The sequence below is a fragment of the Monodon monoceros genome, unplaced genomic scaffold (genome assembly GCF_005190385.1).
Source record: "Monodon monoceros isolate NGI ecotype Baffin Bay Population unplaced genomic scaffold, NGI_Narwhal_1 Super_Scaffold_21, whole genome shotgun sequence".
Classification (NCBI taxonomy): Eukaryota; Metazoa; Chordata; class Mammalia; order Artiodactyla; family Monodontidae; genus Monodon; species Monodon monoceros.
In genome coordinates this window covers 70,061,132-70,084,107 of record NW_021703778.1, presented here as the reverse complement: position 1 = coordinate 70,084,107, position 22,976 = coordinate 70,061,132, and the positions used below count along the sequence as shown (strand labels likewise).

At 35.8% G+C, this 22,976-nt stretch overlaps 2 protein-coding genes across 6 annotated transcripts in view; one reads left to right on the top strand and one right to left on the bottom strand.

The window, feature by feature from the left end:
* IQCH (IQ motif containing H) overlaps nucleotides 1-22,976 on the bottom strand; it is a 210,626-nt gene that overhangs the window by 108,235 nt on the left and 79,415 nt on the right. For all 5 annotated transcript variants that reach the window (XM_029236988.1, XM_029236989.1, XM_029236990.1 and 2 more), the window contains 2 exons: nucleotides 5,642-5,721; nucleotides 3,781-3,819 (listed from right to left, as the gene is read on the bottom strand). In XM_029236988.1, coding sequence (XP_029092821.1) covers nucleotides 3,781-3,819; nucleotides 5,642-5,721 — 119 coding nt within the window. The remainder of the gene's footprint in view (nucleotides 1-3,780; nucleotides 3,820-5,641; nucleotides 5,722-22,976) is intronic.
* The window catches only part of AAGAB (alpha and gamma adaptin binding protein), a 176,614-nt gene continuing 169,139 nt past the window's right edge, over nucleotides 15,502-22,976 (top strand). Inside the window, exon 1 of the mRNA XM_029237004.1 lies at nucleotides 15,502-15,540. The gene's annotated coding sequence lies outside the window, so the exon portion shown is untranslated. The remainder of the gene's footprint in view (nucleotides 15,541-22,976) is intronic.

The following is a 22,976-nucleotide window of genomic DNA, read 5'->3' as shown; positions in this document are numbered from 1 at the left end:
CTGTCACACTTGTTATCTGATTAAAATAGTTCAGCTGACTTACCTGTAAAATAATCACAGTTTTCTAACAAGAAGATTAAGAATATATTGATATGTTTGGAAAATACTAAAGAATGTAACAATATAACAAAATGACTAAGAGAAGCAAGACCCCACATTTGACATTAAAATGTTATCACCCAAACCTAACCTTTCTACACCGAAGGAAATTTTACAAAAGAGGTATGACTTGAGAAATAGGATTTTCTTTTATTTTTTTTCTTTAGTTTAGAAAAAGTCTCTAGAATACAGAAAAGTATAGAGAATAATTAAAAACTCTACCATGGACACATGTTAAACTTTTGTCTTCTTTGAGATATATATGTATCTGTGGCTCATAAACTCAAGAGAGTGAACTACAAAAGTTCAGTAGCTTTAAATCAGGAGGATCTCCATGAGGATGAATTATATTGTACTGTGAGGTCCTAATGTTAGATAACACAGAATATATATAATAGGTATATATGATATATATATATATGTATATACATATGATGCAAAGAAGACAAAAATACATATATTTAAATTTTTAATAGTTTAAAACTATAGTACATTTTATATATTTATAGTTATTATTTATAACATACATTTTAAATATATTCATATATTTATATGTGTGTTTAAATGAAAGAAACAAAACATTAGGTACAATTGAAGTCCTCTCTATATTTCTTTTTAACTCATTCCTCTCCCTCCACCATTCCTAGAAGCAAACACACTCATGAATTTAACCTGGACTCTCACGTCCCATAGACATAGTTGTTAAAATAATAAAAAGATTTATTTGTTAAGAGAGGCAGTTTTAGCAACTTGAAACCTTTGAATTAGATTCCTAAAAGTAAAGGCCTAGGATTTTTTTTGGATTTCTTGAAATAACTACTACAAACACTACTATGGTTTATTATTTTATTCCTTGGATCCTTATGCAGAACTTCATTGACTCAAACTTATTCAACAAGATGTACTTGGTTAAATGATCTAGAAGACACAGGAAAGGCTGTTAAATTCAGAGTCATGAGAGCAAAGGTGACAACTACTGTCCTGATACTGAAGGAAACAAACAAAAAAATACACCGGAAACTGGATATATGCATATATAATATTGAATAGAGAAAATGTTAAAATTATATTAGGGAGGCAGAAATACATCTTTTAGAAAGATTTCCATCAAAAATTATTGAGATTTTAAAAAAATGTCTAATGCTTTGGGGCTGTGACAGTCATGCAGTTCATTCTGGCTGTGTCACTTATTAGTTGGATGACCTTCACCTCCCTGTATGCAGGTCCTCCCAGTATAATGGGAATAATAATAGTACCTACTACATAGAGATGTTGTTAAAATGAAGTGAGATGTTCCCTGTAAAGTGTTAGGAACATGCATGTTAGTTGCTGGTAGTAATAGTAGTAGTAGTAGTAATATCTGGAAAACCAGTCCATGAGGAAGAGTTCATAACCTGGTATGTGGAGGGGGCACAAATTCTGGAGCCTCTGCACCTCTTTACCAGCTGTGTGGGCTTGGGGACAATGACAGTACAAAGGTTCTAGGGCTGCTGTGAGCATTCAGTGGGTATGGAAGATGCTTAGTGCCATGTTCTAAGAACATGCTCAATCAACATTAGCTGTTAGAAATATTCCAGATAGATAATACCTTAGTATTCTTAAAGCGCATCCTAATTTTATTTATTTATTTATTATTAGTTTTTTACATCTTTATTGGAGTATAATTGCTTTACAATGGTGTGTTAGTTTCTGCTTTATAACAAAGTGAATCAGTTATACATATACATATGTTCCCACATCTCTTCCCTCTTGCGTCTCCCTCCCTCCCACCCTCCCTATCCCACCCCTCTAGGTGGTCACAAAGCACCGAGCTGATCTCCCTGTGCTATGCGGCTGCTTCCCACTAGCTATCTGTTTTACATTTGATAGTGTATATATGTCCATGCCACTCTCTCACTTTGTCACAGCTTACCCTTCCCCCTCCCCATATCCTCAAGTCCATTCTCTAGTAGGTCTGTGTCTTTATTCTTGTCTTACCCCTAGGTTCTTCATGACATTTTTTTTTCTTAGATTCCATAATTATGTGTTAGCATACGGTATTTGTCTTTCTCTTTCTGACTTACTTCACTCTGTATGACAGACTCTAGGTCCATCCACCTCACTACAAATAACTCAATTTCATTTCTTTTTATGGCTGAGTAATATTCCACTGTATATATGTGCCACATCTTCTTTATCCATTCATCCAATGATGGACACTTAGGTTGCTTCCATCTCCTGGCTATTGTAAATAGAACTGCAATGAACATTTTGGTACATTTCTCCAAAGAAGATATACAGATTGCCAACAAACACATGAAAGAATGCTCAACATCATTAATCATTAGAGAAATGCAAATCAAAACTACAATGAGATATCATCTCACACCAGTCAGAATGGCCATCATCAGAAAATCTAGAAACAATAAATGCTGGAGAGGGTGTGGAGAAAAGGGAACACTCTTGCACTGCTGGTGGGAATGTGAATTGGTACAGCCACTATGGAGAACAGTATGGAGGTTCCTTAAAAAACTACAAATAGAATTACCATATGACCCAGCAATCCCACTACTGGGCATACACCCTGAGAAAACCATAACGCATCCTAATTTTAAGGTGCAGGAGCAAGCTCACAATTACCTCACAGCAAGAAGTCAAGGAAAACTAGGGGATCAAATTGCACTGATTTGTTTATCCAGGAACACCCTTCTGTCAAGTTCAGACGACTATATGCAGTCATTGCTATAAATACAGCCCTGTCTGCACTCAGCTCTGCAGGAGTATAAGGAGATCCAAAAGGTGGTCTCTTTTTCCTTGAAAAGAGGTGACTAAACTCCCTATGAGATTCTTACTGATAAGATCACCAAGAGAGGGAGGCCTAGAAGATGCTCTTAAAAATAGACTAGTGCATTATGAAACAAGCACTTTATTGTTCCGAAGCACTTTCACACACATTAAAGCCTCTAACCCTCACAGCCACCCTAGAGAAAGGAGGTATCATCCCCATTTCTCAGAGGAGGCAAGTGGGGTACAGAGAATTTAAGTGACTTGCTCAAAGTTCCCTTATTAGTAAGAGGAAAATCCAGCTCTTTCTTGCTCTGTTACTTACTAGTTGGGTGTTCAGAACTTTTATCACACATGCATGGCCTTACGGAATGCTCCTCACTGGCATGTACTTGCCATTGTGGGAACCGACTTTTTGGTTACCTTATTTCTTTTAGTCAGCTTAACTCTGAATCCCACAGCCTTACCTATTACATCATAGATGTAGTATGCATGTGTGCACGTGTATAAACACACACGCACACCCCATGCACACATGTAAGTACATGCTGGAGGACAACTGAGTTTTGTTTTCCTGTTTTATTCTTTCTAAGTGTACTTTTAAAAGATGAAAATCTTAGGTAGAGGTTGAAGACTGATGTGATTCAGAAAAATTTGAGTATGCTAAATCACTTTTTTGGACTGCAGTCAGAAATAATTCAGTCCCAACAGAGGGGGAAAAAAGGGTTTTCCACTTTAAATGAACCATGTTTTCTTTTCTGAAAACATGATTTAATTTCTTTTATAAAAGAAGAGCGAAAGAACTTTTGTTGTCATCTCCAGCTGTCAAACCTGCCTCCCGTACTTTTGCCCTGAAGCAAAAGGAAGGGACATCAGGTGACAAACCCCAAATTTCAACTAGTCACACAAATTACAGACCTTCCTATCATGATATCCTCTTGACTTTCTGCCTTTCCCCTACAGTGAAGAAGAGACACAGTTTAAGTCAAAATGACTCTCATGGGCAATTTTACAAAGTGAATAGAAGGCACAGAGTCTCCCTCTCCCCCTCCGCCCACTTCCCCAGCTTCCCCCTCTGGGCCAGCCTGTTCCCTCTTTCCAGGCAGGCTGCAGCTAATAATCAGAAAGACCTTTCCCACCCCAGACAGTGATGCTCTGCTTGCCAAGGGCCCTGTTTGCTTTGAAGAAAGAGTTTGACAAAGTAAATATTTACAAAAACGACTATAATCGGATGCCAAGTCCCACTTCGAGGGGACAGGCAGAGAAGTATTTTCAAGAAAGGGTTTCTCCACGTGGCACCACACTGCCCGGTGGTGGGGACTGATCCAAGCTCTGTTCTGGGTTTATCATGAGTCCAGGCATATCACAGTCTTTCTCTTAGCCTTTTAACTTCCATGCTAGGAACTTTCCACAGAGTAATGAATAATTTCATTTACCGCTGAAGAGTCAATTCAGAAATGTACTAATTCGGGACCACGGGGAAGTCTTCAAATATTACTGCTTTTAGCAGTAGGGGAAAGCTTCATGAAGTCAACAGGGAAGAGATTAAAGGCAGGGTTAATTAGCACTCAGGAAATGTCTTTATTTAAAAAATATATATTTTTGAGATAGACCACTTACTGGCTAAAACCTGTAGATCTGTTACCTAGAAACTGTGGAACCTGAGAGCTCGAACACAGTGAGAATCAAAACAGGTGCGCCTGCCTGTTCCCATTATGCACATTAGCCCATGGCCTTCGCACAGCCTGTTAAACAGCTGAATCTGAAACAATCATGGTGCAGGCCAAACACTAGCCTGAAGGCCTGTCTGTCTTGGGATTTGGCCATTTACATTGATTTTTTTTTTTAACCCATGTGTTTCATGAAACACAAATATTTGCCATGACAACTGGGGTGTCACATGACATACTGCTACATAAAAAGCTTGGAAATCTCTTAAGGGGAAACAGCCCACCAGTGCTGCAAATACCGTGAAAACATCTTGAGGAAGATGTGGGCATTAAAAGATGAAGGTCTGGAAAGAACAGGTAACAGTTTACTATGCAGACATAGTAGGATTAATTTCTTCTGTGCCACTCTTCAATTTCTTTTTCTTTCTTCCTTTCTTTTTTTTTTTCAAAAAAAATGGGAGCAGCTGTAAACATGACCACATAGGGTAAGCCCAGAAAAAAAAAAACTCTGCCAGCTGTCTCGTTCTGTGGTGAAAAGTTTCAATTATTACTAGTCTGTCTTGTGGCTCATAAACATAAGAAAGCAAGCTACAAAAGTCCAGCACCTTTAAACCAGGATAATCTCCATAAGGATGAGCATGTTGTACTGTGAGGTCCTAATGTTAAAGAATACAGATTTCCTTTCCCTTCCGCATTAAGGTATCTGTACAAAATCGGGGAACTTGCTTTATTATCCTATGCTTAAAGATAAATGAAACCTCACAATAACATACCCTATGCAACACAAATTTGAATATAAAGCAATAGTTTTGTATTCTGGACTCCTGGGCGCTTGACCAGCTAGCAGTGGAGATTGACTCAGTCATTTAGTTAATCTCGAAATAATGCAACATTATGGAATTTTTTAGATCTTACTGATATTGTCATGGTAGAGTTTACCTGCATAACAATCTTCCCTTTTAAAATCAAATGCATTCCAGCAGCAGCTGAAATAGTATTTATTTCTATGTGAAAGGTACAGCTCGATAACATGTGCGTATTACCAAAAATCTCACTGAGAATATTGTAAATCAGAACAATTTTCTTTCGTTAGTTAGGAATATGAATACCTTTGATCTTTGTCTCCTGAGAGAGGGATTCTTCACTTCCGCTGGAATCGATTGTGTTCTCTGGGGTGTAGCGAAAGGGGCTGTGGATGGAAGTGGTGCAATGTTACCTCTTCCAGAAAGAGAGACTTATTCATTGGGTTGATGCTACTGGGTTTGCACCTTGAAAGTCAGATGGCTCTGTCACCCATTCACTGTTCACTACCAGTCGTTCTTGTATCAATTCAATGAAACATTTGTGATAATTGACTTCAAAAGGAAAGCAAAGAGCTTGGAAGGGCAACAGTTCCATCAGAACATAAGGTCAGCTCCCCTTATGCAAATCTCCTAGAGGAAAAGGCAGATTTTAAAAGCAAGCAATTTAGAGAGTTATCTTTGTCTTATATGATGTTTCGCTATAAGATTTCTTTAAATAGCCGTATTCCCAAGTTCACTTAAAAGGTAAATAAATATAACTATATAAGATGGACTATTCTAATGTATAGTCATTTAAAAAGAAAATTCTAAAGAATTAAAATGGCTTCGGGTAAATAAAACAAGTGAAAAACACAAGTAACTATTATTTTTGAAATGAATTAAATCTATAAGCAGCAACTTTTGGAGAACACATCTAGTCCATGGGGGGTAAGCCTACGTGCTAGACAATGCTTGGAAGAGAAATGGAATCTCTCCTGTTGCCTGGCAGCAAACCCAACTGCCCTTTACAGAAAAGCTCAAATTTGGCATTCTCAGGAGAGAAAAATCCTTACCCTACTCTAAGAAAGAGAAGAAATAATTTATTTAAATAGTTAATTCAGTCAAAGAAGTGAGGCTTCTTTCAACTCACTTCCTTACTCCACCCCTTTTCTGTCAGTTCTCTAACAACAATGTTAGAAAGAACTGACAGATATTCATTAAATACAACACATCAGTATACGACTTAGAATTCCACTTTGAGGACTCAGTTCTCTCACATTGCCTCAAGTGGGCTGCAAGGAGTATCTTCAGCCATCTCTTTAAAAGTAGCAGGTAAAAAAAAAAAAAAAAAGTAGCAGGTAGTCCAGAGTCTTAGCACAAAAAAAATCACCTCCACAGAAGACATTTGTTGCATTGGACCAACCCCGTTTTACCGTCTTCCTGGTTTCCCTGTCTTCCAGCGATCCTCCAGGACTGTGAGACTGCCCACCAACTTCCCTAAGGCTGGGCGATTGGCTATACAGTCGGTCCTCTGTATCCATGGATTCTGCATCCGCGGATTCAACAAATTTCCATCCGCGGTTGGTTGAATCCACAGATGCAGAACCCGGGAATACAGAGGGCCAACTGTGCAATGCCATACTATAGGAGGGACTCGAGCATCCGCAGATTTGAGTATCCACTGGGGGTCCTGGAACCAATCCCCTGAGGATAGTGAGGGACAACTGTAGTGTGTGAAGACTCCATTTTCATCCTACAAGTTTTTGCCTTGACTTCTGTGCTGTCCTACCCCACTGTCCACTTGAACCTGGCTCTCCCACTTTGAAGGTCAGTTCACACCGTATACCCAGGCTACTGTGAGTCCACAGATTCACCCATAAAGCCTGTTATTCCTATTATCTGCAAGCTCAGTACACTTTTTGTTTAACTTTCAGGTTCCTGCAGACAAATGAGATTTATGGTTAAGTTCCCGTGATGAAACAAAATAGCAGCTGAGAAGTGGGCATGATTTTTAAAGGAATTTATTAAAATTTCAGTAAAATTTGGTAGAATGAAGATCTAAAAGATTTGTAATTTCACATGGATAATCCAGTTAATGGTATCTCTAAAATATTATTTTGAGGTTTTTCTTAGTTACCTGCAGAAATTCTATCATTAAATGTATAACTTCATGTAGCCTTGGATTTTATGGGACACATGCATTTGAAAAATGTGTCTGCATCCTAAGGCACTGCCTGTTTTGCTACTCAGTTTCCCTTCTGGAAAAATCTGTTGGATAAATTTTGCCAGTGTCAGTGTCAGGGAAAAAAATCTTGTCTTTCTGGAGAAATTTGTATGTTTCTGTGGTAGTTATTGGCATGTGCCTCCCAAGAAGCCACCCCCCCCCTTCTTCCTTGCGGATTTTAGAACCTCAATTTTTTCAGGGTAACAACATCCCCAGCTTCTAGGGTTTCCAGATTTAGCAAAAAAAAAAATTTTTTAAAGGGCACACAGTGAAATTTAAACTTTAGACAAGCAACAAGTAATGTTGTAGTATAAGTATGCCCCAGATACTAAATGTATTTAATATCCATGAGTGGATTAGACCAGAATTTCATGAATGCATTAGACCAAGCATAACTTACCATCCTAAGTATTTAGTATAAGTGTGTCCCAAATCCTAATCCTAATCCTACTCTTATCCCCGGACATTCACTTTCTCAGCCTTTCTTGTACCTAACAGTGGCCATGTGATCAGTGAGAAGTGAAGTCCATCCCGGGGCTTCTGGGAAGAGATTGGTGCCACTATTTTTCCCTCTTCCTGCCTGGAGTGTGTATGTTAAGGCCCACATCTGCAGGAGTCATCTTAGAGCTGTGAGTTAGCAAGCGTGAGGATGAAATGAAGCATGCTAAAGAAGGTAAAGCGGAGACTCGTTCTAACCCTGTGTATCAGCATCATCAGCACTAGAGTCCCTACTTCCTGATTCCTTATGAGATAGATGAACTCATTGTTTAAGCCATGAGGTAGTTAGGGTTTCTGATATTTGCAGTCACATACATTCCTGACTGGTACCCCTCCCTCCCCCTCCTTATTCTCTCTATTCTGTGCTCTGTCTTACGGCATGTGCAAGGGCCTCAGGAACAATGTTCAATAGTGATGGCAGTAATAATGACGGCAGTAGTGGTCATCCCTCAACTGTCTCTGCTTTTAATGAGGAAATAGAATATTTCTAAAGTTTCCCTACTAAGAACATTGTTTTCTGTGGGGTTTTGGTTGAAGACAATAATCAGGTTCAGAAAATTCTCTTCTACTTCTACTCTGCCCAGAAGATTTTTCTTGTTATTAATGTTGAATTGTATTGTATGATTTTTTAAATTTTAGTTATGTATTGAGATGATCACAGGGTTTTTTCTTTTTTAATCTGTTAATGTGGCAAATTGTATTGTTAGATGTTTCTAATGTTGAATCTTCCTCACATTCTTCCTTGATCATGATGAATGTAAAAAACGTACTGCTAACTTTTATTTAGAATGTTTACCTTTATGTTCCTGAGATTGATTTATATTTATTTTTTCTTGCAGTGTCCTCATCCAGTTTTGGTACCAAAGTAGCATCATAAAATCAGTTGGTAAGCGTTCCTTCTTCTCTTTTACTATGGAATAGTTTAATGTAAGAATTACCTGACCCTTTAAAGTTGGTAAAACTTCCCTATAAAAGACCTGAGGCCCTTTTTGTTTGGTATATTTGTGTGTGTGTGCATGTGTGCACATGTCCATGTGGAAGACAGATATTTTTGACTACCAAATCAAATTATCTAATGGTATTGTTTTCTTTAAGTTTTCTATTTTTTCTTTAGTTAACTTTGGTAATTTAGATTTTTCTAGGAAATTTTTCATTTTGTTTTTAAAAATGTATTGGTATTAAGTTACCATATTATGTTTTTTTTAAAATTCTACCTGTCTGTAGTTTCTGCCTTTTTTCATTTTCGTATTATTTATTTGTTCCTTCCCTTTTTTAAAATTACAGCTTTATTGAAGTATAATTGACAAATGAAATTGTAAGATATTTAAAGTGAACATTGTGATGATATATTTGATATATATATATATATATTTGAAAGGATTCCCCCATCTAGTTAATTAACACATCTGTCATCTCATGTTTTTATATTTTTTATTAGTGAGAACATTTTTCTACTCTCTTAGCAAATTTCAGTTATACAATACAGTGTTATCAACTATAGTCATCATGTTAGGCATTAGCTCCTCAGACATTATTCGTCTTGTAGCTGAAAGTTTGTACCCTTTTACCAGCCTCTTCCTATTTCCCCCACCCCTCAAACCCTGGCAACCATTTTTCTACTCAGTGTTTCTATGAGTTTGATTTTTTTTTTTTTTTTTTTTTTTTAGATTCCACATATAAGCTATACCATGTGGTATTTGTCTTTCTCTGTCAGGCTTATTTCAGTTAGCATTAATACCCTCCAGATTCATCCATGTTGTCCAAATGGCAGATGTTCCTTCTTTTTTAAGACTGAATAATATCCCACTATAAATATATGACATTAAGTTGTGTCTATACCTTGGCTATTGTGAATAATGCTGCAGTGAACATGGGAGTACAGATATCTCTGGAGATAATGACTTCGTTTCCTTTGGATATATACCCAGAAGCGAAATTGCTGAATCATGTGGTGGCTCTATTCTTAAGGTATTGAGAAACCTCCATATTGTTTTCCATAGCAGCTTTACCAGTTTATATTCCTACCAACAGTGTACACTGATTCCCTTTTCTCCATATCCTCATTGGCATTTGTTATCTCTTGTCTTTCGGATAAAAGCCATTCAAACAGGTGTGAGGTGATACTTCATTGTTGTTTTCATTTGCATTTTGCTGATGATTATGACATTGATCACCTTTTCATGTCCCTGTTGGATTTGTTTGTCTTTTTTGAAAAATGTCTATTCAGGTCCTTTGCCCATGAAAAGATTTGGGTTATTTGTTTTTTTGCTATTGAGTTCTATGAGTTTCTTGTATATTTTGTGTATTAGCCCTTTATTGGATATGTGGTTTGCATATATTTTATCCCATTCCACAGGTTGCTTTTTCATTTTGTTGATAATTTCCTTTGCTGTGCAGAAACTTTTTAATTTGATGTAGCCTAACTTGTTTATTTTTGCATTGGTTGCCTTTGCTTTTGGTGTCAAATCAAAAAAAAAAAATCATTTCCAAGAGCTTATCCTCTATGCTTTTTCCTTAGGAGTTTTATGGTTTCACGTCTAATGTTCAAGTCTTTAATCCATTTTGAGTCAATTTTTGTGTATGGTATGAGATAAGGGCCCACTTTTATTTTTTTTAATGTGGCTGTCTAGTTTTCCCAACACTATTTATTGAAGAGATTAACCTCTCCCCATTGTATATTTTTGAATTCTTTGCAAAAATTAATTGGCCATAAAAGCATGAGTTTATTTCTGGGCTCTCTGTTTGGTTCCATAGATCTATGTGTCTGTTTTTATGCCAATAACATGCTGTTTTGGTTACTATAGCTTTGTAATATCGTTTGGAATCAGGAAATGTGATGCCTCCAGTTTTGTTCTTCTTCCTCAAGATTATTTTCACTATTTGGTGTCTCTTGTGGTTCTATATGAATATTAGGATTATTTTTTCTATTTCTGTGAAAAATGCTATTGGGTTTTTAATAGGGATTGCATTGAATCTGCAGATTGCTTTGGACAGTATGACCATTTTAACAATACTAATTCTTCCAGTCCATGAACACAGAATAGCTTTCCAGTTATTTGAGTCTTCAACTTCTTTCATCAATGTTTTACAGTTTTCAGTGCACAGATCTTTCACCTCCTTGGTTAAATCTTAAGTACATTATTGGTTTTGGTGCTGTTGTAAGTGGGACTGTTTTCTTAATTTCTCTTTCTGATAGTTGTTAGTGTATAAAAATGCAACTGATTTTTGTATAGTGATTTTTGTATACTGCAACTTTACTGAATTCATTGATTAGTTTTAATCATTTTTTGGTAGTAACTTCAATATATATTATGTTATCTGCAGAGACAGTTTTACTTCTTCCTTTCTGATTTAGATGCCTTTTATTTCTTTTTCTTGCCTAATTTCTCTGGTTAGGACTTCCACAACTATGTTGAATAAAAGTGGCAAGACTGGGCATCCTTGTCTTATTCCTGATCTTAGAGGAAAAACTTTCAGCTTTTTTTTTTTGTGTGGTACGTGGGCCTCTCACTGTTGTGGCCTCTCCCGTTGCAGAGCACAGGCTCTGGAATGCAGGCTCAGCGGCCATGGCTCACGGGCCCAGACACTCTGCGGCATGTGGGATCTTCCCGGACCGGGGCACGAACCCGTGTCCCCCGCATTGGCAGGCGGACTCTCAACCACTGTGCCACCAGGGAAGCCCTAGCTTTTAACTTTTGAGTATAATGTTAGCTTTGGTCTGTCATATATGGCATTTATTATGTTGAAGTATGTTTCTTCTATACCAATTTTTTGAGAGTTTTTATCATGAAAGGATGTTGAATTTTCAAATGCTTTTTCTGCAGCTACTGAGATGATCATATGATTTTTATCCTTTGTTTTGTTAATGAGGTGTATCACATTTATTGATTTGCATATGTTGAACCATCCTTGCATCTCAGGGATAAATCCTACTTGATTATGGTGTGTGATCCTTTTAATGTGCTGTTGAATTCACTTTGCTCATATTTTCTTGAGGATTTTTGCATCTGTGTTCACTGGGAATATTGGCCTGTTATTTTCTTTTCTTGTAGTGTCCTGGTCTGGCTTTGGTATGAGGGTAAATGAGTTTGGAAGTGTTCCCTCTTACTTTACTTTTTTGGAAGTATTTGAGAAGAATTGCCATTAATTTTTCTTTCAATGCTTGGTGGAATTCACCAGTAAACTCATCTGGTCCTGGACTTTTCTTTGTTGAGAGGTTTTTGATTACTGGTTCAATCTCCTTGCTAATAATTGGTCTGTTCAGATTTTCTGTTTTTTCATGATTCAGACTTGGTAGATTTATGTTTCCAGGAATTTATCAATTTCTTCCACTTCTTCTGTCTAATTTTTTGGCATATAATTATTCATAGTTGTTTCTTATGATCCTTAGTATTTCTGTGTTGTAATGTCTCCTCTTTCATTTCTGCTTTTATTTATTTGAGTCTTCTCTCTTTTTTTAGTCTAGCTAGAGGTTTGTATATTTGTTTATCTTTCCAAAAACAACTCTTATTTTTCATTGATAGTCTCCCTTGTCTTTCTAGTCTCTATTTCATTTCTTTCCACTCTGGTCTTTGTTATTTCCTTCCTGTATCTTTTGGCTTAGTTTGTTCTTAGTGTAAAGTTCGGTTGTTTATTTCAGATTTTTCTTTTCTCTTAATGTTGACATTTATTGCTATAAACTTCTGTCTTAGAACTCCTTTTTTTGCATCCCATAAGCTTTGGTATGGTGTATTTCCATTTGTCTCACGATCTTTTAAAATTTCCCTTTGATTTCTTCTTTCACCCACTGGTTGTTCTGGAGCCTGTTATTTAATCTGCACATATTTATGAATTTTCCAGTTTTTCTTTTGTAATTGATTTCCACTTTCATACTATTGTGTTTGGAAAAGAACCTTGGTGTGATTTCAGTTGTCTTAAGTTTATTAAGACTTGCTTTAATTTCTATTTCCCTAGTGATTAATGATGTTAAGCATACTTTTATATATATATTTACCATTCATTTGTGTTCTTTGGTAAAATGTCTGTTCAGATCTTTTGTCCATTATGTTATTGGTTGCTTGTTTGTTTTTTTCTTTTCTCTTTTTAAAAAAATTTTATTGAAGTATAGTTGATTTACAGTATTGTGTTTAATTTTGGCTGTACAGCAAAGTGACTCAGTTATACATATATATATTATTTTTCATGTTCTTTTCCATCATGGTTTATCATAGGTATTTTATGTTTTCTTAATAGCTTTTATAATCTATTTTTTTCCAGTGGATAGAGAAGGTATTTGGATTTTATTTTATTTATTTTTTTATACAGCAGGTTCTTATTAGTTATCCATTTTATACATATTAGTGTATATATGTCAATCCCAATCTCCCAATTCATCCCACCACTTTCCCCCTTGGTGTCCATACATTTGTTCTCTACATCTGTGTCTCAATTTCTGCCCTGCAAACCGGCTCATCTGTACCATTTTTCTAGGTTCCACATATATGCATTAATAAACAATATTTGTTGTTCTCTTTCATTTTTTATTGAACTCATATTATTTTTGAATTTTATTTTATTTTATTTTTATACAGCAGGTTCTTATTAGTCATCCATTTTATACACATCAGTGTATACATGTCAATCCCAATCTCCCAATTCATCACACCTCCACCCCCACCTGCCACTGCTTTCCCCCCTTGGTGTCCATACGTTTGTTCTCTACATCTGTGTCTCAATTTCTGCCCTGTAAACCGGTTCATCTATACCATTTTTCTAGGTTCCAGATATATGCGTTAATATGTAATATTTGTTTTTCTCTTTCTGACTTACTTCACTCTGTATGACAGTCTCTAGATCCATCCACATGTCTACAAATGACCCAGTTTCTTTTCTTTTTATGGCTGAGTAACACTTCATTGTATATATGTATGACATCTTCTTTATCCATTCGTCTGTCGATGGGCATTTAGGTTGGTTCCATGACCTGGCTATTGTAAGTAGTGCTGCAATGAACATTGGGGTGCATGTGTCTTTTTGAATTATGGTTTTCTCTGAGTATATGCCCAGTAGTGGGATTGCTGGGTCATATGGTAATTCTACTTTTAGTTTTTTAAGGAACCTCCATACTGTTCTCCATAGTGGTTGTATCACTTTACATCCCACCAACAGTGCAAGAGGGTTCCCTTTTCTCCACACCCTCTCCAGCATCTGTTGTTTGTAGATTTTCGGATGATACCCATTCTAACTGGTATGAGGTGATACCTCATTATAGTTTTGATTTGCATTTCTCTAATAATTAGTGATGTTGAGCAACTTTTCATGTGCTTCTTGGCCATCTGTATGTCTTCTTTGGAGAAATGTCTATTTAAGTCTTCTGTACATTTTTGGATTGGGTTGTTTGTTTTTTTAATATTGAGCTGCATGAGCTGTTTATATATTTTGGAGATTACTCATTTGTGCATTGATTTGTTTGCAAGTATTTTCTCCCATTCTGAGGATTATCTTTTTGTCTTATTTGTAGTTTCCTTTGCTTTACAAAAGCTATTAAGTTTCATTAGGTCCCATTTGTTTACTTTTGTTTTTATTTCCATTATTCTAGGAGGTGGATCAAAAAAGATCTTGCTGTGATTTATCTCAAAGTGTGTTCTTCCTATGTTTTCCTCTAAGAGTTTTATAGTGTCTGGCCTTACATTTAGGTCTTTAATCCATTTTGAGTTTATTTTTGTGTATGGTGTTACAGAGTGTTCTAATTTCATTCTTTTACATGTAGCTGTCCAGTTTTCCCAGCACCACTTATTGAAGAGACTGTCTTTTCTCCATTGTATATGCTTGCCTCCTTTATCATAGATTAGTTGACCATAGGTGCATGGGTTTATATCTGGGCTTTCTATCTTGTTCCATTGATCTATGTTCCTGTTTTTGTGCCAGTACCATATTGTCTTGATTACTGTAGCTTTGTAGTATAGTCTGAAGTCAGGAAGTCTTATTCCTCCAGCTCCATTTTTTCCCCTCAAGACTGCTTTGGCTATTCGGGGTCTTTTGTGTCTCCATACAAATTTTAAGATTTTTTTGTTCTAGTTCCGTAAAAAATGCCATTGGTAATTTAATAGGGATTGCATTGAATCTGTAGATTGCTTTGGGTAGTATAGTCATTTTCACAATATTGATTCTTCCAATCCGAGAACATGCTATATCTCTCCATCTGTTGGTATCATCTTTAATTTCTTTCATCAGTGTCTTATAGTTTTCTGCATACAGGTCTTTTGTCTCCTTAGGTAGTTTTTTTTTTTTTGTTTTTTTTTTTTTTTTTTTGTTTTTTTGGGAGAGGCCACGACAGTGGCCTCTCCCGTTGCAGAGCACAGGCTCCAGACGCACAGGCTCCGGACGCGCAGGCTCAGCGGCCATGGCTCATGGACGCAGCTGCTCTGCGGCATGTGGGATCTTCCCAGACCAGGGCACGAACCCGTGTCCCCTGCATTGGCAGGCGGACTCTCAACCACTGCGCCACCAGGGAAGCCCTCCTTAGGTAGGTTTATTCCTAGGTATTTTATTCTTTTTGTTGCAATGGTAAATGGGAGTGTTTTCTTAATTTCTCTTTCAGATTTTTCATCATTAGTGTATAGGAATGCACGAGATGTCTGTGCATTAATTTTGTATCCTGCAACTTTACCAACTTCATTGATTAGCTCTGGTAGTTTTCTGGTGGCATTTTTAGGATTCTCTATGTATAGTATCATGTCATCTGCAAACAGTGACAGTTTTACTTCTCCTTTTCCAATTTGTAGTCCTTTTATTTCTTTTTCTTCTCTGATTGCCATGGCTAGGACTTCCAAAATTATTTTGAATAATAGTGGTGAGAGTGGACATCCTTGTCTTGTTCCTGATCTTAGAGGAAATGCTTTCAGTTTTTCACCATTGAAAATGATGTTTGCTGTGGGTTTGTCATATATGTCGTTTATTATGTTGAAGTAGGTTCCCTCTATGCCCCCTTTCTGGAGAGTTTTTATCATAAATTGGTTTTGAATTTTGTCAAAAGCTTTTTCTGTATCTATTGAGATGATCATATGGTTTTTATTATTTAAATTTTTAATATGGTGTATCACATTGATTGATTTGCGCATATTGAAGAATCCTTGCATCCCTGGGATAAATCCCACTTGATCAGGGTGTGTGATCCTTTTAATGTGTTGTTGGATTCTGTTTCCTAGTATTTTGCTGAGGATTTTTGGATCTATATTCATCAATGATATTCATCTGTAATTTTCTTTTTTTGTAGTATCTTTGTCTGATTTTGGTATCAGGGTGATGGTGGCCTCATAGAATGAGTTTGGGAGTGTTCCTTCCTCTGCAATTTTTTGGAAGAGTTTGAGAAGGATGGGTGTTAGCTTTTCTCTAAATGTTTGATAGAATTCACCTGTGAAGCCGTCTGGTCCTGGACTTTTGTTTGTTGGAAGATTTTTAATCACAGCTTCAATTTCATTACTTGTGATTGGTTTGTTTATATTTTCTATTTCTTCCTGGTTCAGTCTTGGAAGGTTATACCTTTCTAAGAAATTGTCCATTTCTCCAGGTTGTCCATTTTATTGGCATAGAGTTGCTTGTAGTAGTCTCTTAGGATGCTTTGTATTTCTGCACTGTCTGTTGTAACCTTTCCTTTTCCATTTCTAATTTTATTGATTTGAGTCCTCTCCCTCTTTTTCTTGATGAGTTTGGCTAAAGGTTTATCAATCTTGTTTATCTTCTCAAAGAACCAGCTTTTAGTTTTATTGATCTTTGCTATTGTTTTCTTTGATTCTATTTCAATTATTTCTGCTCTGATCTTTATGATTTCTTTCCTTCTGCTAATTTTGGGTTTTGTTTGTTCTTCTTTCTCTAGTTCCTTTAGGTGTAAAGTTAGATTGTTTATTTGAGATTTTTCTTGTTTCTTGAGGTAGGCTTGTATGGCTGTAAACTTCCCTCTTAGAGCTACTTTTGCTGCATTCCATAGGTTTTGGATCATCGTGTTTTTGTTGTCATTTGTCTCTAGGTATTTTTTAATTTCCTGTTTGAGTTCTTCAGTGATCTCTTGGTTATTTAGTAGTGTATTGTTTAGCTGCCATGTGTTTGTATTTTTAATGTTTTTTTCCCTGTAATTGATTTCTAATCTCATAGTGTTGTGGTCAGAAAAGATGCTTGATATGATTTCAATTTTCTTAAATTTACTGAGGTTTGATTTGTGACCCAAGATGTGATCTATCCTGGAGAATGTTCCGTGTACACTTGAGAAGAAAGTGTAATCTGCTGTTTTCGGGTGGAATGTCCGATAAATATCAATTAAATCTATCTGGTCTATTGTGTCATTTAAAGCTCGTGTTTCCTTATTAATTTTCTGTTTGGATGATCTGTCCACTGGTGTAAGTGAGGTGTTAAAGTCCCCCACTATTATTGTGTTACTGTCGATTTCCTCTTTTATAGCTGTTTGCAGTTGCCTTATGTATTGAGGTGCTCCTATGTTGGGTGCATATATATTTATAATTGTTAGATCTTCTTCTTGGATTGATCCCTTGATCATTATGTAGTGTCCTTCCTTGTCTCTTGTAACATTCTTTATTTTAAAGTCTATCTTATCTGATATGAGTATTGCTACTCCAGCTTTCTTCTGATTTCCATTTGCATGGAATATCTTTTTCCTTAGGTCCTTAGGTCTGAAGTAGGTCTCTTGTAGACAGCATATATATGGGTCTTGTTTTTGTATCCATTCAGCAAGCCTGTGTCTTTTGGTTGGAGCATTTAATCCATTCATATTTAAGATAATTATTGATATGTATGTTCCTATTACCATTTTCTTAATTGTTATGGGTTTGTTTTTGTAGGTCCTTTTCTTTTCTTGTGTTTCCCACTTAGAGAAGTTCCTTTAGCATTTGTTGTAGAGCCGGTTTGGTGGCGCTGAATAATCTTAGCTTTTGCTTGTCTGTAAAGCTTTTGATTTCTCCGTGGAATCTGAATGAGATCCTTGCTGGGTAGAGTAATCTTGATTGTAGGTTCTTCCCTTTCATCACTTTGAATATGTCATGCCACTCCCTTCTGGCTTGTAGAGTTTCTGCTGAGAAATCAACTGTTAACCTTATGGGAGTTCCCTTGTATGTTATTTGTCGTTTTTCCCTTGTTGCTTTCAATAATTTTTCTTTGTCTTTAATTTTTGTCAGTTTGATTACTATGTGTCTCGGCATATGTCTCCCTGGGTTTATCCTGTATGGGCCTGTCTGCGCTTCCTGGACTTGGGTGACTATTTCCTTACCCATGTTAGGGAATTTTTCGACTATAATCTCTTCAAATATTTTCTCAGGTCCTTTCTCTCTCTCTTCTCCTTCTGGGACCCCTATGATGCGAATGTTGTTGCGTTTAATGTTTTCCCAGAGGTCTCTTAGGCTGTCTTCATTCCTTTTCATTCTTTTTTCTTTATTCTGTTCTGCGGCAGTGAATTCCACCATTCTGTCTTCCAACTCACTTATCCGTTCTTCTGCCTCTGTTATTCTGCTATTGATTCCTTCTAGTGTATTTTTCATTTTAGTTATTGTATTGTTATCCTCTGTTTGTTTGTTGTTTAATTCTTCTAGGTGTTTGTTCTTTACTTCTTCTAGGTCTTTGTTAAACATTTCTTGCATCTTCTGGATCTTTACCTCCATTCTTTTTCCAAGGTCCTGGATCATCTTCAGTATCATTATTCTGAAAATCATATCATTATTCTGACAATGATAATCATATCATTATTCGGAATTCTTTTTCTGGAAGGCTGCCTATCTCCACTTCATTTAGTTGTTTTTCTGGGGTTTATCTTGTTCCTTCATCTGGTACATAGCCCTCTGTCTTTTCATCTTGTCTGTCTTTCTGTGAATGTGGTTTTTGTTCCACAGGCTGTAGGATTGTAGTTCTTCTTCCTTCTGTTGTCTAGTATTCGGCTTCTGGGAAGTCTGAGGTTTTCTGTAGCATTCAGTAGGTGTTCTGTAGGAGTTGTTCCACATGTAGATGTATTTTTGATGTATTTGTGGGGAAGAAGGTGATCTCCACATCTTACTCCTCTGCCGTCTTGAAGCTCTGTCGGGTTGCTTGTTTTCTTATTATTGAATTATGAGTGTTCTTTATATATTTTGGACAAAAAAATTCTTTATTAAGGATGTGTTTTGAAATTTTTACTCCCAATTTGTAGCTTTTCTTTTTACCATCTTAACACTGTCTTTCAAAGAATAGAAGTTTTAAGTTTTGATTAAGGCCAAGATATTAGTTTTTTTACTCTTGTGGATTATGCTTTTGGTGTGGCATCTAAGAAATCTTTGCTTAACCCAAGAAAACAAAGATTTTCCTCCTTTGTTTTCTTCTAAATGTTTTATAGTTTTAGGCTTTACACTGACTTCTATGATACATTTTGAATAAATCTTTGTATATGGTGCAAGGTGTGGGTCAAGGTTCTGTATATAGCTATCTTCAATTATTCAAGAATCATTTATTGAAAAGACTTGTCCTTTCTCCATTGAATTGCCTTTGCACTTTTGTCGAAAATCAGTGTATATGTGTGAACTCTCTATTCTGTTCCACTGACCTCTGTCTTTATCCTTTTCTGATACCACATTGTCCTGATAACTCTAGCTGTATACTAACTCAGATAACATGAATCCTCTGATGTTTTTCTTTTTCAGAATTGTTTTGGTTATTGTACCATCTTTACCTTTCCATACAAATTTTAGAATTGACTTGTTAATTTCTACCAAGAAAAGTCTACTGATCTTGATTTGGATTTCATTGAATTTATAGACAATTTTGGGAGAATTAACATCATAACAATATCAAGTCTTCTAACCAGTAAACATGGCTTACCTTTCCATTTATTTAGTTCTTCTTTGAATTTTTTTCATTAGCATTTTGGAGTTTTCAGCATACGGATCTTGTACATATTTTTTAGTTTCATACCTAAGTATTTCATTTTTTGGTGTTATTTTAATGGTATTGTTTTTAAAATTCAATTTCCAATTGTTCCTTTCTAGTATATAGAAATTCAGTTAATTTTGCATATTAACCTTGTATCCTGAAACCATGCTAACCTCCCTTATTCATTTTAGTGGCTTTGTGTTTGTGTGTGTGTGTATGTGTGTTAGATTCTTTCAGATTTTCCATGTAGTAATCATTCTGTTTACAAAGAGATTATTTTATTTCTTCTCTTTCCATCTGCATGCCTTTGTTTTTCTTACCTCATTGCATTGGCTAGGACATTCAGTACATGTTGAATAGATGTGGTGACAGTGGATATTCTTGTATTATTCCTGATCTTAGGGAGAAAGCAGTTGGTTTTTCACCATTAAGTAAGATTTTAACTGTAGATATCCTATATCAGTCTGAGGAAATTCCTTACATTCCTAGTTTGCTTAGGGCTTTCAATTCAAATGGATGTTGAATTTTATTTTATTTTTATTTATTGTGGTGGTCATATGATTTTTCTTCTTCAGTCTATTGATATGATGACTTACATTGACTTTTTAAAAATTATACCATCTCTTTTGTTTAGTTCTTTTTTTTCTTTTATTTAAACATCTTTATTGGAGTCTAATTGCTTTACAATGTTATATTAGTTTCTGCTGTATAATAAAGTGAATCAGCTATATGTATACATATAACCCCATATCCCCTCCCTCTTTTGTCTCCCTACCACCCTCCCTATTTCACTCCTCTAGGTGGTCACAAAGCGCCGAGCTGATCTCCCTGTGCTATGAAGCTGCTTCCCACTAACTATCTATTTTACATTTGTTAGTGTATATATGTCCATGTCACTTTCTCACTTCGTCCCACCTTACCCTTCCCCCTCCCTGTGTCCTCAAGTCCATTCTCTATGTCCTTATTCCTGTCCTGCCCCTAGGTTCTTCAAAACCATCTTTTTTTTTCTAGATTCCATATATATGTGTTAGCATACAGTATTTGTTTTTCTCTTTCTGACTTACTTACATTGACTTTTAAGTGTTGAGAAAGTCCTGTATTCCTGGGATAAACCCTACATGGTCATGATGTATTATCCTTGGTTAAGGTAGGGCTTGCCAGGCTTCTCCTCTGTAAATTTTTAATTTTTCCCCTTTCCATACCCTATTATTTGGATATGAGTCATTAAGTCCAGCCCACATTCAAAGGAGGGAGGATTAAGCTCCACCTCCTGGAGGGAGAAATAACTACTTATATTATTTGGAATTCTTCTGTAAGTAAGATTTATCACTTCTCCCTTCCTTCTATTTTAACTTCTCTATGTCTCTGTATTTAAAGTTAATTTCTCGTAGACCCCATATAGTTGAGTCTTTTTTATTTATCCAATCTGACAATCTGTGTCTTTTAACTGGTGTGTTTAGACCATTCACATTTAATATACAAAGAGTCTTCACTTTGTACCATTCCAATAGGCACAAATTTGGTACCACAGTTTCATTAAATAATACCAGTCCCCCAACAGCAGGGTTCAAATTTCAGTTACTATGGTATAGTAACTGTCAGTAATGGCATAAAGCACAAACTTTGCTGCTAGATCTTTGTTCCACAAATCATTATGTAAGTGAAAGGTGCATATCATGATCAGTGATTGGCCACTGTGTATCTGCTTTTGGGTTCACACACAGACTGCAAAGAATGTAGTGGTATTGCCTTCTTTTCTCTCAATGATAAATCCACATGATTTTTTTAACAAAACTTGATAATTGAAAGGTAGAATCAGTTAACAAAGCTGAAAGTTCAGCCAAAATGACTGAAAACTGATAGTGCTGAAAGTGAAATAAAAATTGATTATAAGTAGAATTCTAGAGGAAATAGCTGACTATTGGAATGTTGATATTGCCACCATTCGCAAGACTCTGGTAATGCAGCCAGAGGAACTTTAAGGTTAACTTATTGACAAAAATGAGAAAAGTGGTTGTGATGAAAGGGTGAACATATTCCAGAGGACGTGATGCCAGAAAAAAAAAAATCACATTAAAGAAACCCTGAAGTATTTCATAATATTGAAAGTACAAAGGATAAAATGTTGGAAACTGGGCCTATAGTCAGTGTACAAATATACCTATTGATTTAAATTTTATTTAGCTCTCAATATAATTACTGGAATACATTAAACTTTAATACTTAAAGTCAAGTATTCCATAGTCCAAATCTGGCCTGTAGCCTGTTTTTCTATGGTCCTCAAGCTAAGAAATGTTTCTACAGTTTTTAAGGGTTGCAAAAACAAAACAAAACAAAATAAAAAGAATATGTACAGAGATTATATGTGGCATGCAGTGCTTATAATATTTTCTATCTGACCCTTTACATAAAGAGTTTGTTCACCCTTGCTTAAAACTGATTCTTACTTTTTAGTGCACTTCTTACTTTTGGTGAAAAATACATTTCCTTCTGTAAAGAGTAAATTTAAAATATGTGTGATATTAAGGAAAAACTGACAAAAAATAAAAGGAAATAGACAAATTTACAATCATAGTTTGAGAGTTTAACATACCTCTCTTAGCAGTAGATGGAATAAATGGGCAAAAAAAATGAATAGAGACATAAATTTGAATAACATGATTAAGTTGACTTAACTGAATATATTCATAACACTGCACTTAATAAATGCAGAATACGTGCTCATCCAAGTTGATCATATGCAAAGACCAAGAAGCAAGTCAGATTTCAAATAATTGAAAGCATACATAGTATGTCCTCTAAACAATGGAGTTAGGCTGGAAGTCAATAACAAAAAGGATACGTACAAAGTGCTCAAATTTATATACTTCTAAATATTCCATGGGTTGAAGAAGAAATCGCAATGGAAATTAGAAAATGTTTTGAATTAAATGGTAATGGAAATATGACATAACAAACTTAGGGAATTTGGCTAGAGTAGTGCTTTGTGTGAAATTTATAACCTTCTGTTTATATATCAGAAACAAATAACAGCTGAAATTAATGAGCTAAGGGTGTGTA